We start from the raw sequence: 17920 nt of genomic DNA on the forward strand, positions 1-17920 counted from the left end.
TCCAATTTGTTTCCCAAATCCCAACTGGATACAGGAGAGAGAAAAGATGAAGAAAAGATCATCATCTAAATCCAGGAGAGAGAAAAGATAGAAGAAATTAACATCATGTTTGGTTTGATGCTCAGGGCCCCATTTTTTTAATTCTTGTTCATTCTTACCCACAATGAGCAAGAATGAATAACGTTAGAGCATTTGGTTACAAAATTCTTGCCATGGGCCTCATTCTTTTCAGAATGAAAAATCGGCCCATAGCACAAAAATTGGGGTAGCCTGCAGCATGAAAAATAATCATGCCCCATTTTGCCCATTTTCATTCTTTAAAGAAACTCTATGCCAGTGGTTAGAAACCACTAGCATAAAAACACTTTTATGAAGCATTTTCTCGAAAGCACTTTTATGAAAGTGCTTTTATAAAAATTACTTTTACGAAAGCAAAGTACTTTTACAAAAGTACTTTTGTAAGAGCACTTTTATAGAAGTACTTTTTACATGAAAGTACTTTTATAAAAGCACTTTTGTAAAAGTAATTTTATGAAAAGTAGTTTTGCAAAAGAATTTTTATACAAAAACAGTTTACAAAAGTACTTTATGAAATCACTTTTACGAAACCACTTATACGAAAGTACTTTCACAAAATTACTTTTACAAAAGTAATTTTATGAAAGCACTTATACAAAGTACTTTTACAAAAGCACTTTTATAAAAGTACTTTTTTACGAAAGCACTTTTATAAAAGTGCTTTTGTTACACAAAAGCTTTTTTATAAAAGTACTTTTATAGAAGGACATTTACAAAAGAATTTTTATGAAAGTAATTTTATCAAAGTACTTGTACAAAAGTACTTTTATGAAAGCACTTTTACAAAAGTACTTTTACTATAAAAATACTTTTACAAAAGCACTCTTACCGAAGTACTTTTACAAAAGTGTTTTTATTCATTCACTTTGGATTGAATTGGATCCAATCTAGTCCATTTGCATTTTAATTGGACTGGATTGGATTACGGTAGGTGTTTGTAGTTTATTTATATATTTTTTGGATTTTTCATGTTATTTTGGTGTTTGATTCAATTTGGTGTTATTTTGATAGTAGTGAGATTTGAAACTGCACCACAGTTGGGACAATTCATCCAGTGCACCAACTGGGCTACCCCTGGTCTAAGTTGAGGTAAGTGTAAACAATTGCCTCCTAACAGGGCATTTGGTTCACTAAAGATAAATAACTTTTCTATTAATATTAACCAATTATTTATTCAAACATAAAAATATGAAAAATAAATCTGTTTTCTAAAATAGCTCATAAATAAGCTTAAGTAAATTAGGCCAATCTGTGTTTGGCATGCATTTAGATCCAATAGCTTATTGGACTTTTCAAAAAGTCAAACTTGCAAAAGCTCATTGCAAAAAAGTGGGATAAGGGCGTATGGTGGAATTCATTCACCAATGTTCCTTATGGAGAATAATGGTAACAAAAAGTGTTTATCTCTGTTTGATTTACAGTCAGAATTGGAAAGAAACCTTTTAGAATTAGAATCAGAATGGTTTATTCATATAGCCTGTTTGGTTTAGACAAGAATGAGAATGGAAATTAGAATCAGCAGAAATGAGATTTCATTCCCAAGAAAAAGCAGCCAATGGGAGAAATGGTCAATCCCAAAGGAATGGAAATGAAAATCCGATTCCGCCCCACCAAATAATTGAAATCAGAATAGTCCATTCCGATTCAAATTCTAGACCTCTATTACAGCAAACCAAACGAGGCCTTAATTCTTTTAGATATCATCAATATCTCCCCTGTAAGATTATACTTGGTTTCTATTTCCTTTATTTTTTATTTATATTATTTATATCACATCATCAAGTTTTTTTATTAACAATTCAAGCTGAATAGGACATCCGATAAGATTATCGAATTCAGACCGGTTTGGATTTTTTATCTGATTGGATCGGATATGTGATCATGGGTTGGGCCCATCTTAGCACCTACGTTCAGAGCTACAACCTGGGCAGACAAGTCATAAAATATCTTGGATTCGAAGGAGTTATTTATGTAATCAAATTTGTTTCAAATTTAATAATCCACATTCAATTAATAATTCGATCAGATATAAGATTAAAATCCAAATCCAAATATATATATAGTTGTATATATAATTTATAATTTATAACAGATTTGTGTGGGAATTGATGGGACCCAATGTCATATTTGAGAGTGATTTTAGTTTTTATATTTATAAAAAATTAATAAAATTAAATACTTATTTTCTGTGCACATGCTCGTGCTCAGCACGGACATCCTTTGCTAGTTATATATTATATCATATCCGATTAAACGAAAGCCACTTCAGGAACTTATAGGATTCAATAAAAGGGCAGTGTTAAACAGCCGCATCTATCAAACAAGCAATATTCAAAAAAAAAAAAAAATTGGAAACAACTGTCTAGAATTGAATTGAATTTGGAATTTGTATTTTAATTACTACTGATTATAGGGGGAATTGTTGTAAAACTTGAAACAACAACCCGCAACCTCATTACAAAGGGTGAGATTCAATTGAGGCAGACATGAAAAAAGAGGTTGTTCATCAGATTGTTCAATTTGAGCAAGGAAACAAGAGAGAGAAATCCATTTGATTTGATATATGGTTTGATCAGCAAAAGGGGTCAATTTTTCTCGGGTCCAATCGATCAAGCTAATCATAATATATCAAATCCATTTAATGTATGTCAAACTCCCTTTTTACTTTTCATCTTCCTATCCTAACCGTCATATTCTTGTGGAAGTAAGTTTTATCAAAGGTAAACACCAAACACAAATTAGGGAAGCAAATATTTCGCAAAGATGTTTCATTAAAAGAAAAATAAAAATATCTTTAACTTGTAATACTTTACAAAAATTGTCTTCAAAGTTTTCTGGCTTTCTTTGTGAGATTATGGCTCAGTTTGGAAGCACTACAAATGCAAATATGTACAGCATAAATACATATAAAATAATATAAAATATAAGGTTTTGCATTCTACATGTACTCCTTTCAAACTCAGCCTATGTATCAATCAAGCTACGTTAGGAATAAATAAAACAATGTCCACTAAAAGTAGTTTTTCATTAGAAATGCATCTGCACAAGGTGTTGGACATAGAATTTATATGTATGACATGGAAACGTGAACCATTTTGAAGTGCCATACCACATAGCCTTTGAGGATTCCTTCATACTTACATTCTCCAACCAAATATAGTTTGAATTAGTGGTTTTGATTTTCCACCTTGGTTTCTGACACTATCAATGAAGAGAGGTAAGCTTATATGATTGTTTGGCATATTGAATATATGGTTCAATAAGAGTTTGATTATTATAATCAATGTTTTAAAAAATAATCTGGAACTGAAATTGTTTTGGCCACCCGATTTTGGGTTGATTGTTTGACTGTCCGAATTGAATAGATAATTTGTTTTGACAAAAAGGATTTTAAAATTTTTTAAAAATAACTAAAATAAAAAGCAGTAAAAAATCGTTGAACAGATCGGCGATTCGACCATCTGGGTCAATGGGTCGTTGATCAATTCAACAATTTTTTATCGAGGACCGGGTTTAGGGTAAAACAGAACCAGTTGCCTGGATGGTTTTTGGTCCGAATAGTCCAACCACCCGGGTCAATGACAATTCGAAAATCATGAATATAATGCATTAGAAGAAGGAAAAAACAACAGATCACAGTTTAGATGATCAAATTGAATTTTAAGGGGAAGCCACCCCACTTTTTAGCTAAGGCCCCCTCAAGCCGACCTTGAAACACGTTGGCAATAGGTAGACCGATCTAAACATGTCAGCCCCCCATCTATTTAGCTCAGCAGTGGTTTGATTGCCGCTGCAAGATTTAAATCGATCTCAAAGAACGTCGGCATCTCACCGCCGAATTTAAAAAAAAAGGAAAGAGAAACGGAGGAAAGGAAGACTAGTTCACTTTCAGCACTGTGATAGACATGCAAACTTGGTCGATTTCTTTGCAGTCGTCCTCCACCTCAGTTTCAAGCTTTGCATTGACCTTGTCGGCTACTCCTTCGAGAACCGGCTTGAGGGACATTGCATTGTAGTCTACGTAAGTGGAGCGACCTGACGAGGCAATCACGTAGTTGGAAGCCCCTCTTGAGGATGGCATGATGAAATTTTCTCTTGATGTATTTGGTCGAGTTGTAGAACTCCTTGACGGTTGCATCCCTAATAAGGTAGATGTTCTCAGGGTGCCTGCTTCGCCTTTCCTCGAGTAGATGAGTTCGCTCCTGTGCCATGATCATCAAGACGGTGAAGTCCTGCGTAAGGCTACATTCAACCCTAGACTCTTCTGACTTGGGGAAAAAACTGGACCGACACCTACCAGCTCATTGAATCAATCATTTCGGACCAAAAACGTACAACGAGCTACTCCCTTCACCGAACCGACGACACCCTAACACCACAACAGTGATGACTTGCCTTATCTAGAATGATGGAAACCCAGCTGCCGACCTACTAGAGACCCAACTGGTGACCTACCTTCGCCGACCTGATGGAGTCCCAGCTAGTGGCCTCATACACAACTTGGGCACCTCGGCAAGGCGGCTAGGAGCACCTCGTCCAGGGCTGACCTGTGGTACCTCATCATTACTGGTCCAAGGGACCTCAACGCAAGGAGAGACCTCCCTCGAGAACTTGTCGACTCGACTAAGGTCCAAGTGGCAACCCAAGAGACGTGCTCACCCACCTCCTCCATGTGTCCCTCCTGTCACTCTCGGGTCTTCCGGTAGTTAACTTCTACACCGAATGTCTTGGAGGAAACCAAATAAGGCACAAAACTCGATTTACGTGCACCACTACCTCTAAAGACTTCGGACCAGCCAACCACATCTTCCTAGAGATCTCAAACATGGTGCGTGAAGCCCATGCCAAACAACACCTATATAAAGGTCTCATTTCCAAACTCAGAAAGTATGCACAACTTAGCTCTCCCATCCTGAGTAAAGCAACTCGGGCACTCTAACACTATCTCTTTGTAGGTGAACCCGTCGAACTAGCCGGCTTGGCATCCGAACCACCTTTCATTAGGGAACTCACCAACTTGGCGTCCGAGCTATCCTCCAACAGGGAGCTGCTAGCACCCAACTTTTTCAAGTGCTTATTCTTTTAAAGTAAGCACTTATTTTATATTGTGTGCTTGGTAGTCTTTTTCTCTAATAAGCACTTAAATAAGCATGTGACTATTTTGTCCTTCATTTTCTTTCAAATTTTCAAAATATACCCTTTGAAAGCACTTTTAAAAAAGTACTTTTATGAAAGCACTTATGAAAGCACTTTTATAAAAGTACTTTTATGGATGCACTTTACGAAAACATTTTTAAGAAAGCACTTTTATGAAAGCATTTGTACAAAAAGCACTTTTACAAAAGCACTTTTGTGAAAGTACTTTTATGATAGCACTTTTATGAAAGCACTTTTGTGAAAGTACTTTTATGAAATCACTTTTGTGAAAGTACTTTTATGAAAGCACTTTTGTGAAAGTACTTTTATGAAAGCACTTTTACGAAAGTACTTTTATGGAAGCACTTATAAAACATAAAAGTACTTTCATAAAAGTGATATAAAAAAAGTGTTTTCGTAAAAGTGTTTTCATAAAAATACTTTTGTAAAAGTGCTTTTATAAAAGTACTTTCGTAAAAATGCTTTCCTAAAAGTTATTTTGTAAAAATGCTTTCATAAAAGTACTTTCTTAAAAGTACTATAAATAAGTGATTTCGTAAAAGTGTTTTCACAAAAGTACTTTTATAAAAGTGCTTTTGTAAAAGTACTTTCATAAAAGTACTTTCGTAAAAGTGCTTTTGTAAAAATGCTTTCATAAAAGTACTTTTATAAAAGTGCTTTATAGAAGTACTTTTATAAAAGTGCTTTCATAAAAGTACTTTTATAAAAGTGGTTTCGTAAAAGTGTTTTCATAAAAATATTTTTACAAAAGTGCTTTCATAAAGTATTTTTATAAAATTCAAATAGGGATAATTTTATAAGTGGTGTTTTAAAATTCAACTAGGGATAATTTTGGAAGAAAAATTTGAATAAGTGCTTATTGTATAAGCACTTAAAAAAACTGGAAATTTGGACTTAAGATATAAGCCCTTATTTTTAAAATAAGCACTTATTTGGAACTTATTTTTCAAATACCAATAAGTGCTTAATAGCGTAAATAAACACTTATTTTTTTAAGCAGTTCCATGTCCCAAACATGGCCTTACCTCCCTAAACTTTCATTTGTGATATAGAGCTATCCTATTATCCTGTACTTACCGATCCTGGCCAGCACTCTCCTCTCACCCTGTTAGTGAGTGCAATGCTCTGATCATTCAAGGAGAGGGCAAAATGGTCTTATAGGGTAGCTTAGAGTTTTGGAAATGCTTAAAGAGAGCATAATTTGTCACATGCGAATCTCCTCTCAACTTTTCTCACAAAATGCGAAGTGTCGATTGGTGTCTGTCTTTTACTCGAAATTTTGGAAAAGCTATTATATCATTTCAGCAATCAGTAGAATGAAATCAATATCATTTTATAATTAACTGCATCAAAAAAGAAAAAAAAAAAAGAAAGAATATGCTGAAATTCACACTTAATGTAAAATGTCCATGCCATGCATGGAATGGAACATTCAACACCCCCCACCGAGCTAGGTTGATAGTAGAACCTAGCATATAATAATCAATTTCACTTAAGACTCCAGAATAATGATTAATAGATTGCAGTTTTCTGACAAATGGAATGAAAGCCTGGAAAGATTGTTCCTCTTAACTACATTAATGCAGAAAATTATGTCTATTACATTAATGCAGGAAATTATGTCCATCCCAAGTTTGTAATTTCTGAAAAAAACTGGTTTTGGGATGCCAAGTAATTAACCAGAATAACCCCATACTTCTCTAGCTATGGTATCAAATATCTCGGCCGACTTGCACACTCACAGAGATGCGGCAAGTTAATTCACTAGCATTTTGATTTTATTTTATACCCTATTATTATTCCAGTTTAGTTTTCAACTGTCCAATGTTTTACCATGAGATATTCTTCTGGACATACATGTTACACAATCATAACATATTAGAGTTTTAGGAAGTTGCTAATTTTGTGCATATAGACTTTGAGGAAGTAAGAGTTTTAGGAAGTTGCTAATTTTTAGTCTTGTTAATTTTTATTCTTGCTATTTTTTTTTGATGTATTTGTATATATATGGGCAGTTTGCTCCATTGAAGGGTGAGATAATTACCATTCTTTTGGACGACGATCCTTGCAATTATTCTTTATGGTATCAGAGCCATACTTACACTATGGCTGATTCGAAATCTCCTTACTATCTTGGTTCGCAGGACAACCCCAGCTTGGTCGTGACACCTATCGTCTTGAAAGGCGATAACTATGATGAATGGGCCAAAGCCATGAAGAACACGTTTTGGGCAAAGAAGAAATTGGATTTTCTTGAAGGTAATGTGACGAAACCTAGTGATGATTCCAGCAAATTAGAAGATTGGTATAGTGTGAATTCCATGTTGGTAGCATGGATATTCAATACCATAGAACTTGGACTCCGGTTTACGATCTCCTATATGGAGACAGCAAAGGAACTTTGGGAGGATCTTTGGGAACGATTCACCATTGGGAATGATCTACGAATTCACCAATTAAAGAGTCACTTGGCCAAGAAGGCATGACCGTATCTGCATATTATGGGAAGATGAAGACCATGTGGGAGGAGTTGGCTGGGTATGTAAAGAACCCACAATGCACGTGTAGTGGATGCAAGTGTGGAGCGGCGACTGAGCTAGCATTGGAGCGGGAAAAGGAGAAAATTCATCAATTTCTCATGGGCCTTGACAGTGAGATCTATAATACATATTATGTATAATATTTTATATCATATGATGTATAAAATAATTTTTATATGCATATTACGTAACACAATATAAAATATTATATAGGTATTATTTTTTTTTATATAAAAAAGACGCTTGGAATTAAGCCTGGTTCACACAAGCTTGGGCCATGAACCATGCCAGCCCGAGCCCCCAAATTATCCTTAGGGAGGATGGTACGGTCCATAGTTTGTGTGGGCCATAGGCAGATTGTGCCATACCGGCCCAACATGGCCCGTTTTACACCTCTAGAAACACAATGGATAGTCATTTACATGAAACTCTAATATGTGATAAAATGAGATAAAACAGATGTAGTACATATATGGGGGGCTGAAATACAGTAGCTTCTAGCTTTCTGAGATAGGACCCACATGAATAGCCTATAAATTGTGTTTAGTAAACAACCTGGAGAGCCTATAAATTGTGTAGTACATATATGGGGGGGCTGAAATACAGTAGCTTCTAGCTTTCTGAGATAGGACCCACATGAATAGCCTATAAATTGTGTTTAGTAAACAACCTGGAGAGCCTAAACCATCTGTCGTTCATTTTTAGGCTATCTGCTTCAGCCTCTTTAAATACCTTATCACAAGCACTTCAAAACCTGAACTTTCTGTTCCCGTCTCGAAGAGGCCCTTAAATGGTCTAGTCATATATAATATGTACAAAAGTTGTACACCAATACCTACTAACCATTACTCTACATGTGTGAAAAAAGAGTTTGACTATAATACAGAAAAATTTGTAACTAATCAACGCGTATCATAAAAAGTGATAATCAATCAGGTGGTATTTATTAAAATTCATGGGATAGGAATTTGATTGATTAAAATTCTTCCGATATCATAACCCTTTGAAAGCATAGACTTCTCCATAACAAAAAAAAAAAAAAACTAGTTATTCTTAAACTAAGATTATTATGCTGGTTAAAAATGTATTGAGTATATGGTAAGAAAATGTTTAAAATTGTAATTTATAGTCAAAATGCATATAAACGCCAAAGCACAAGCCTTAAATCGGGGCTTTATACTTTTGGGCTTTCTCACATAGCATATCTCGATCATTTTTATCCAAGTACAACCTAACTTCTTTTGTAGAAGTTTAAAGTGGAGATTGTACTTCATTGCTAATAGAAGACGTTACGAAATATGCGACACTTTTGGTCTGCAAAAATTCATGAAAAGTCAACCAAAATATTGTGTTAAAATGTGAGTCTCCTTAAGGTTGTGTTTGGTACTTTGGTTTAAAGAAAAAGGTAGGAGAAAGAAGGAAAAGATTTCCTACCTTTTCATTCCCTCCCTAGCCGTTCTTTCAAACCAAACACAGCCTTATGGATCAAAATATTGCAACGTATGATGTGTGTTGTGTGATATATACCGGTTTCTAAACCCACCAAAATGCTATTTACTAGGAGTTAGGGGATTCTATATATTTAAATGTTAGAATCTCTTTAATGTACCTATATGTGAAATTGCACTTAAAAATAGTATTGCCTCAACATTTTCTTAAAAATTGCTGATTCTTTGGTTTCACATAAAACATTAATGGCTGTGGTAGAAGACAAACATTTGTTGGGATTGTGTCTTATGTTTTAGTCGTTGGATCATGTTATAATTTAACTGTGGTGTGGTTTTTCATTTATGTTGACGTGAGTTTTACATATAAAAAATGTTGGGGTTTATAGAGAAAGAAGTTTTTTTTTTTTTTTTTTTTAATTAATGGAGAGGGAAAAAAAAGAGAATTTAAGAGAAGAAGGGTGCTCTTAGTAGAGAAAAAAGTGTTTTACATTTGTTTATTTGCATTCCCTTGTAGATTAGTCAACACCTCCTTAAAGGTAGGAATGGCAACGGGTAGGGTACCCGTGTAAATAACTAAATGAAATAAACAATCTATCAAATCCAAATTTACTTCAAATGATGATTTTAATCCCAAAAAATTTATACAAATAAAATATTAATAATAGAATAATTATCTTATTACTTAAAATTTATAAATTTGTGCATGGTATATAATATAATAGGTTCATATTTATGCATCCCAGGTACCCTAAAGTCAAAACCCAAACCATATAGGGTTTTAATCTAAAATTCTAAACCCGTCCCAAACCCTGTAGGGTTTTGATAAATAGGTCCTATTAGTGTTAGGACGGGTCAGATACCTGAAAATTACCACGAAATTGCCATCTTTACTTAAAGGGTGCAAATAGGCATAGGTGGTGAGTCTAGATCTCCTGTTCACAATAACTTTGCCTACGTCTACCCACATATCATCACAGCCACACATGGAGAATATTTCATCCTCCTACATACTATTATACACAGGGAGATGTTCCCAATGCATGGGGGTAGTGTGTTGTAGGTAGGTTTGGGCAGAGTTATTGTGGGCAGAAAGATCTGCAGTCGTATGCGATAGGCCCCGCCATCTAATTGCTTTAAAAGTAGGGATGACAATTTTCTCCACTTCCCCGATCCCTGTGGAGATCCACCCCGAATGAGACAAGGATGGGGATGATTTCCTCATATATGTATATATGTATGCAACGTTATATATGTACACATACATTTATATATTAATATTTTTAAAGATATATTTGAATATGTTTGAATATTTTCTAATAGTATTATAAATTTTAATTATTGTATTTTTATTTTTTTTAAACAAAATAAATAACAAAAATAAAATGATTAATATTATAAAAACTCACGGAGAATGAAGATCCTGATGGGAATGGTGATCCTCGCAGGGATGGGGATGAAGATAACCTTATCCCCGTTAGCGAGGATGGGGCTGGGGATTTTCGCAGGGACAAGGACGGGGACAGGCTCCCCGTCCCCGCCCCATCCTGCCCCTCCCCCGTTGCCATTCCTATTTAAAAGGCACGGGTGCATTACATGGGTCTGAAACACAAATCGGTGCATCTGAATTTCGTGGCCCACTACGAACATTGATTTGGATTTATATGCCAAATTGGCGGTAACTTTTAACATTGAGTAGGAAATCTGGGTTCCACCTTTGCTGTCTGCTAAATTGAAACAGGCTAAGATAAACACCCTATGGGCTACAACCAAAAGCCCATTAAATTACCCAACAACATGTGAGCAGGCTCATTTGATATGGGCTCTTCTATATGCAGCAACTAATAGCAATACAACAAGGATTGCTTGTCTGGTATTAGGGCTTCTATATTCTATATCCATCAAAATCCGAAAGAGTAGACAGCTTCCCGGGTTCAGTGAGACCAAATGAGCAAAATCATCTAAAATACCATGGACAGATATGACGGACTTGTTTTCTTTCGTTTGACACGTGACATCACAAGTTATAATTGCCTCTGATTTTCAGGGGACCCACAATTAAATCTGATGACCTTTCTCCTCAAGCTCAATTGAAGCTGTGCAATGAAAGAAACACAAAATTTAAATGATGGCAGCTGGTTCACACCTCCCGTCTCAATTATTTCCAAACATACGGAAGCAGCTGGCTCCACTGCTCCTGCTCAATTATTGGCAACATGTAGGGAATGGGGTGGGGTCCCTACTACATCTTAAGGTGGAATTCATGTCCGCAATGCATGATCATGTAACATATATACTTAACTTTCCCTTGAAGATGAAGATGAATGCCTTTTTAATTTTTAATTCTTTGACCATCAGTCATAAACACTGACAGAGCCCCCTGTTTTACGGAAATAATGGAGGGATGGAGGCCCATTCGATCTTTTTAAGGACTCTAAGTTCTACTGAAGTAGTTTTTTTTTTTTTTTTTATCTTGTCTTTGTTGAACTTTGGAGTAAGTACTTTTATCTCCCGTATTAGGCCAGGATTAGATTTGATCTACCAATTAACATCAGAAGTTCTTCTTCAAGTGGAAAATATTTTGTACATAGAACGACCAAAATAGCAACTTTTACAAGGGAAGAAAAAAACATGAAAAAGAAAGGATAAATGATGAAAATGAAAAAAAGTTTAAAAGCAACTCAAAACACAAAATTAAGATCCAAACTAAACTTTTCCCCTCCCCACCAAAAAAAAAATGCCCATATCTCTACAACTTCTCCACCATCATCAAATGGATCAAGTTCTATTCTCTGCAACTTGGTCCTCCGTCTGTAGAGATCACCTGCACCAAGTAACCAAATCAGTACTACTCCACCTCTAATTAATAATCTAATAAGAATAATTTTCTGTTTTTATCTTATATTTCTGTACTATATATCTCGCGCGGTCCTCACCAGCGAGGTCTTGGTAACATGGCCTTGCTCATGAGCGACAGTTGATGACCCCCTTCCTTCTACTACTCTCTCCATGGACCCATCATTCTTATCAGTTTTCTTGGACAAAATGTGGGTCCTTTTCAGACCCAGAAACCCCTTCCACTTGTTGGAAGCCTTGGGCGGCCTTGGCGGTGCATCGTCATCATCGATAAGAAGCTCCTCTCTCAATGTCATCTTCTGCAACTGCTGGTTGGTGCAATTATCCTTGAACGGCAGCAACCTGCCCTTGAAGAAGAGCTCGTCGGCAGTCATCATGGAGTAGTTGGACACAGAGAATTCGAAGTCGGAAGACGAAGAGGGGGGTGCTTCTCTGGAGCTACGTTCGTACTTGATCATTTGTTGGGCATCGACGAAATCGTTGGAGAAGGAGATTCTTGGGCTCACGGGAGCGCAGAAGCCTTGGTGCTCGCTGTTGAACATGTCTAGGCATGCCATGGGAAAAGCCCCAACACACAAACTCACCCTCTTTTTAACTTCTACTCCCTGGCTCCCTTGCACTGTTGTAACCTACCCCCCCCCCCCCCTCAATTGCATTGTTTAATTTATATATGTGAATGAGGAGCACAGCTGGTGTTTGTATTTGTATGGAAACGAGAGGATCTGGTGTCTATTATGCATGCTAATTACTATGTCATGTCATGTCATGTCATGTGCATGGCTTTTTAATACATCTATACTCTCTCTCTACTAACAAGCTAAGTTCAACCTGAGCTGATTTTTTTTTAATCCGAATTATGGTTCAAAGTATCGATGAAAAAGATACGGTCCAGGCGTTTCGGATTCCTATTTTTTTTAATAATAAAAGGTATGTTAAAAGCTTTTCAAAAAATTAAAATATAAAAAAAACTAAAAAAATAAAATTTTGACCGTTTCTAAGTATCGATATGATACAACCAAAACTCGTATGATATGGATACTTTGAACCTTGATCCGAATCAGTTCAGGATGAAACGCTTTCAAACATGACCCGAGCTCAATGATACATGGGTAGGAGCACCGACAATCATGTAGTAATGTTTATTAACTTGTATCTATCTATATATATATATTTTAATTTGTAAGAAATTATATATTATCCATATGATTGCCCATAAAAGGATGTTTTCTATTCATGAATCATCAAGGTATAAAGTACTTGTTGTTTTTTATTGAATTGATAAGCATTGTGCACCACTTCATATTTATACACTTTTTTAAGGGCAACATGACCTTTCCCGTACCAGCTAGTCCTTCACCCTTTGATTGTCAACAAAACGGGTAAAGTATTTCAATGCTAACCTACCCCAATCATATCCCTGTCTAGGGTGGAAAGGGTATCTCATTGTCTAAATTCAATCCTATTAAGGCTGCATTTGGCGATGTAAATAAGAGCTGTTGTAAAATTTATATCGATTTGATTTTGTATGCGTTTGAAAAAAGGGTATAATTATTATTAATATAAAATTATATTTTGGTTTAGTTTTGCGTACATTTGGATGGATGTAGTTTTACGTTGATAATCAATGTAAAGCCTCATCAGCTCTAAAGTTTTATATCGATAATCAATGTAAAAACTATATTGATTTTATCAATGTAAAACTTTACATTCTTTCACCTATCACTATTTTCAAAAAAGAAATGGTCACTTTTTGGTTCAGTGTATAACATCATCAGTGTATTTTTATACTGATTCCAAACATAGCTTATGGGTGATCTCAATTTGATCTATTTACATAATTAGATAAACTATGAATCCACCCTGGTCCAATTTGTTATAATCCTATTTGATTCGATTTAAATATATATGCTCCTATATATTTAAAATTTATTATTATATCTATCAAAAAAGTTGGTGTGAATGTTGATCTTTCACTATAAACTCTCATAGATTCAATATTTAAACAAAATAATATCAATTCATTTTGTTCATAATATGGTTTTTGAACCATTATTGATCTGGACAATTGGACTGTTTGGCCCCGAAGCCGTCAAGACAACCAATTCCATTTCACCTCTGAACAGGAATTTAACCAAAAATCATTGACTTAATCAGTGATCCACTGACTTGGGCAATTGAATTGTTGACCAGTTTAGACCAAACAAAGGTTTTTGATTGTTTATTTATTTTAATTAGTTTTTCATTTTAATTTTTTTAATTACAACAACCCATGCATTCAGAGTACTGGATGGTTTCGAACCATTGACCCAAAAACGGAAAATTAATGGCCAAAGTGCTTCCAATTCCATATTGATTTTTAAAACATTGATTCTTAAAATATTAAATTAAAGTAATTTTTAATACATTTTATAATAATCAATAATATTTTGATAATTTTTAGTTTAATTTATTTATGCTAAGTTGTTGTTTTTATTGAATTGATAAGCATTATGCACCACTTCATATTTATAAACTTTTTTAAGGGCAATATGACCTTCCTGTACCACCCTTATCCCTATGATAGTTGGTGTGAATTCGGGCATTGGAACATTTGGATCCACATTGATCATCATTCACCCGTTATGTCATGCATGAAGTACAATGCCATTATATTATATATCAATGATCATGTATGCATGCATGTACTGAATCTTGAATCAAATCACCAATGGGTAGTTACCATTTGTGCATGGGGAATGGATAAAGATGGAATAATGGTTACATGGATGACCATGCCTTTTTTCATTTTTTTTGGGAAAAGGTTTTTTTTTTCAATTTAAGGCATATATATATGTTAAAAGGGGGAGAAGAGGCAACAATTTCTATCGCTGGCATAAAAAGCAACATGAGAATAAAAAAAAAAAAAAAAAGATTATGTTTGGTTTTGTGAAAGAAGCCTAAAATGTTTTCTTCACTTTCAATTTTTTGAAAAAGGAGCTCACAGGCAGAGAGACCTGAATTGGTTGACCGAGCTTTGACTTGTAAATTCTTAGCAGTGAATGAGCTGGCGATGTCGACCGATCAATGGGACCACGTGATTAGGGTTTCTTTGAATAGTTCTTTTTACAGAACTTGAAGAAATAATTTAATTCCACCCTCGCGACCAACACACTCATAGGCAAAATTACGAGAATGCCACTGTATCTATCCTGCTTGTACTTCGTCTCGTCCCCATAAAGTGCAAACAAAACAAAAATAAAAATAAAAAAATATTTAAAATGTAAATCACGCCAAGGTAAATAGCAACTGCGAGATTCTAAAAATGTGGCCAAAAAATTTGAAGAATGCATCTTGCCTTAGCTTAATCAAATAGAAAGCCGGGTGATCTGTTGGTAAAAGTCGATTCGAATTTTAAAATGTGTTAATGTTATTGACTTGGTGACAGTAAACAATTCCAAGGAAAAGATGAAGACTAACAAGGGTGCAACTTGGACAGGTTATCAAAATTTGAATGAACCCACCCTGAAAGTCCAAACTCAAAGCAATATAGAATGCTAATTAATTTGGGCCAATTTTGATTGCAGCCCTATTAAGATGCAAATGGAATGTAAATCTGGTTCAGGATAAATTTGTTTTCTGATTCATTTTTACTTGTATTTGGCAACATTACATTTATATATTGACAAATGATAGATTAATGCACATTTACAATGATAATAAGATGTAAAAGTCCATCAATAAAAAAGAAGTAAATTTGCATTCAAGTGGGCTTTTGATAAGAAAAAAAAAAAGCATATGCTTTATTGAAATTCATGTTTACATCCATTACAGCTAAAAATCTATTTGATAAAAAGATAAATTTGTCAATGCAAAATTAACTCAATTTTATGATTTATATGAACCATTTTATACTCTACATATTTACATTCACACTTATTTCCATCATTTCCAAAGGCAGACTCCAAAAAATAAGAGAATGATAGAACAAATACAAATCGGTATATATTGAAATGTTGGAAAAATCATGAAATGTTTTCACTCTGCCTGCATTCTTTCGATGCATGATTTTGCAGAAACTTGCAGAGAAGGCAACATATTTGTACTTTTAATATGCTTACAATAACAACTGTACCATGTGGATTGTTACTTGTCAAAGGCGACCCATATTGACAAAGCAAGGTGCAGAGAGTATCTCAGTCTTCTGATTCCAATAATTCGAAAGAAAAGATGATTATGAAAGGAAAAAGAAAACGCAAAGATACCTTGGTTGGGCTGAATGGTAGGATTGACTAATATGCATGGGAGATGAGAATTAAAGGAGTTCTGATGGATTGGTCTTCCGACAGCTACCTGGCGAAAGCACGGTTGTCACTCACATGGTACACCCTTGTTACCCTTTTTGGTGGAACTCAGGTGGGTGGCTAAATGCAACTGCAACAGGTGGCTGATTCTCACATATTTCCATTAGTTGCAGCAGAGATTCTGATTTGAGAGGACTAGTCAAACACATCGAAGCTCTTTGGGAAACAGAGTGGGTAATGCTAGATCTAACTTGTAAAGGTGTTTGTCTCTATCTTGGTCTCCTGCTTTGGCTTTCTAGACATAAACTAATTAAGAACCTGTCGAGCCGTTTATATTTGTTATTCACAAGCTCGTCTTCCAAGGTTGGATCAAATAAGTATCGCTTGTCTTAGTTTTTGGGTGCTTTGAGTATTGCCTCTTTAGCCTTTATTTTAATCACCTGGCCTTCTTTATGTAATTATTATGTTTATTCCGTTGACGACCTCTCTCTCTCTATTTGATCCCTTGCATTTTTAGACATGTTACATGCATAACCTCTTCCAAAATAAATAACTACATAAAAACAAAGACAAAAGCTTTAAACTTCTTTAAAGGGTGTACCCTAGTTGGCCCAATATTACGAATTCTACATCAAGAGGACTTGAACTCTTTTGGAAAAAAAGGAATGTATAAATTAGCAAAGTTAAAAGAAAAATAAAACTCAAATATTTAAACCATGTTAGATGCATTAAAGATGAACATAAAGAGTCTTGGTAAAAAATGATGAAATAAAATAAAGATGAAAATACCTATTCTTCAAAAAAATTATTAAATGACCATGCAATAGGGAAAGGGTGATAATGGCAAATAAGATAGTAATACTAATAGTGTTACGAATAATGCATACATTCCTAGAGTTTGATCTACTAAAGTAAAAGATGCACTAAATAAGATGAAGGAACAAACATCAGGACCTGAAGGGATTCTAATAGAAATGTAGAAGGATATGGGAGAAATAGGTGTATTATGACTAACTAAATTATTTAATAAAATAGTAAAAGAAAAGATGATGCCAAATGATTAGAGAAATAACAATATAGTACTTACTTTTAAGAATAAAGGTGATACACAAAATTATAATAACTATCAAGGGATTAAACTCAAGTGCCACATTATAAAACATTGAGGGAAAATAATTGAACAAAGATTATGACTTAAAACAAGTGTATTAAAGAACCAATTTGATTTTATGTTGTGGAGATCAACCATGGAAACTATATTTCCTTTAAGACAATTGATAGAAAAGTTTAGAGAGAAGAAGAAAGATCTTTATATGGTATTCATTGATCTATAAAAGATTTATGATAGAGTTCCCAGATAGATAATATAGTTGGACCTTGGAAAAGAAAGGGATTAAAAATAGGTATACATAAACCTAATTACGAATATCTGTGAGGGGGGCAAAAACCAATGCTATAACACTAGTGGGAAAGGCTTTAGATTTTACATTTACGATGCATCTTCACCAAGGTTCAATAGTTAGCCCTTATCTATTTGCATTGATCATAGATAAATTGACTAAAC

The 17920-nt window shown here is 34.6% G+C and overlaps 2 protein-coding genes across 2 annotated transcripts; one reads left to right on the forward strand and one right to left on the reverse strand.

Moving 5' to 3' along the window:
- The first annotated feature begins 7340 nt into the window (after positions 1–7340).
- On the forward strand, positions 7341–7721 carry LOC148877126 (uncharacterized). The gene has a single exon (XM_088968744.1). The coding sequence runs from the start codon at positions 7341–7343 to the stop codon at positions 7719–7721; it is 381 nt and encodes a 126-aa protein (XP_088824870.1).
- A 4284-nt stretch (positions 7722–12005) lies between these two features.
- LOC148877127 (uncharacterized) lies at positions 12006–12633 on the reverse strand. Its single transcript, XM_088968753.1, has 2 exons — positions 12157–12633; positions 12006–12044 (listed from the first exon to the last, which is right to left on the reverse strand). Exons 1-2 carry the CDS (start codon positions 12631–12633, stop codon positions 12006–12008), a joined length of 516 nt encoding a protein of 171 aa, XP_088824879.1.
- Positions 12634–17920: the final 5287 nt, after the last annotated feature.

The sequence above is a fragment of the Nelumbo lutea genome, chromosome 1 (genome assembly GCF_056320005.1).
Source record: "Nelumbo lutea isolate HS-2025 chromosome 1, American lotus-T2T, whole genome shotgun sequence".
Taxonomy (NCBI): Eukaryota; Viridiplantae; Streptophyta; class Magnoliopsida; order Proteales; family Nelumbonaceae; genus Nelumbo; species Nelumbo lutea.

Coding starts and splice junctions, on each gene's coding strand:
- LOC148877126 (XM_088968744.1), top strand. CDS start 7,341: ATGGCTGATTCGAAATCTCCTTACTATCTTGGTTCGCAGGACAACCCC.
- LOC148877127 (XM_088968753.1), bottom strand. CDS start 12,633: ATGGCATGCCTAGACATGTTCAACAGCGAGCACCAAGGCTTCTGCGCT. Junction 12,045..12,156: donor ATGTTACCAAGACCTCGCTG/GTGAGGACCGCG, acceptor TACTTGGTGCAG/GTGATCTCTACAGACGGAGG.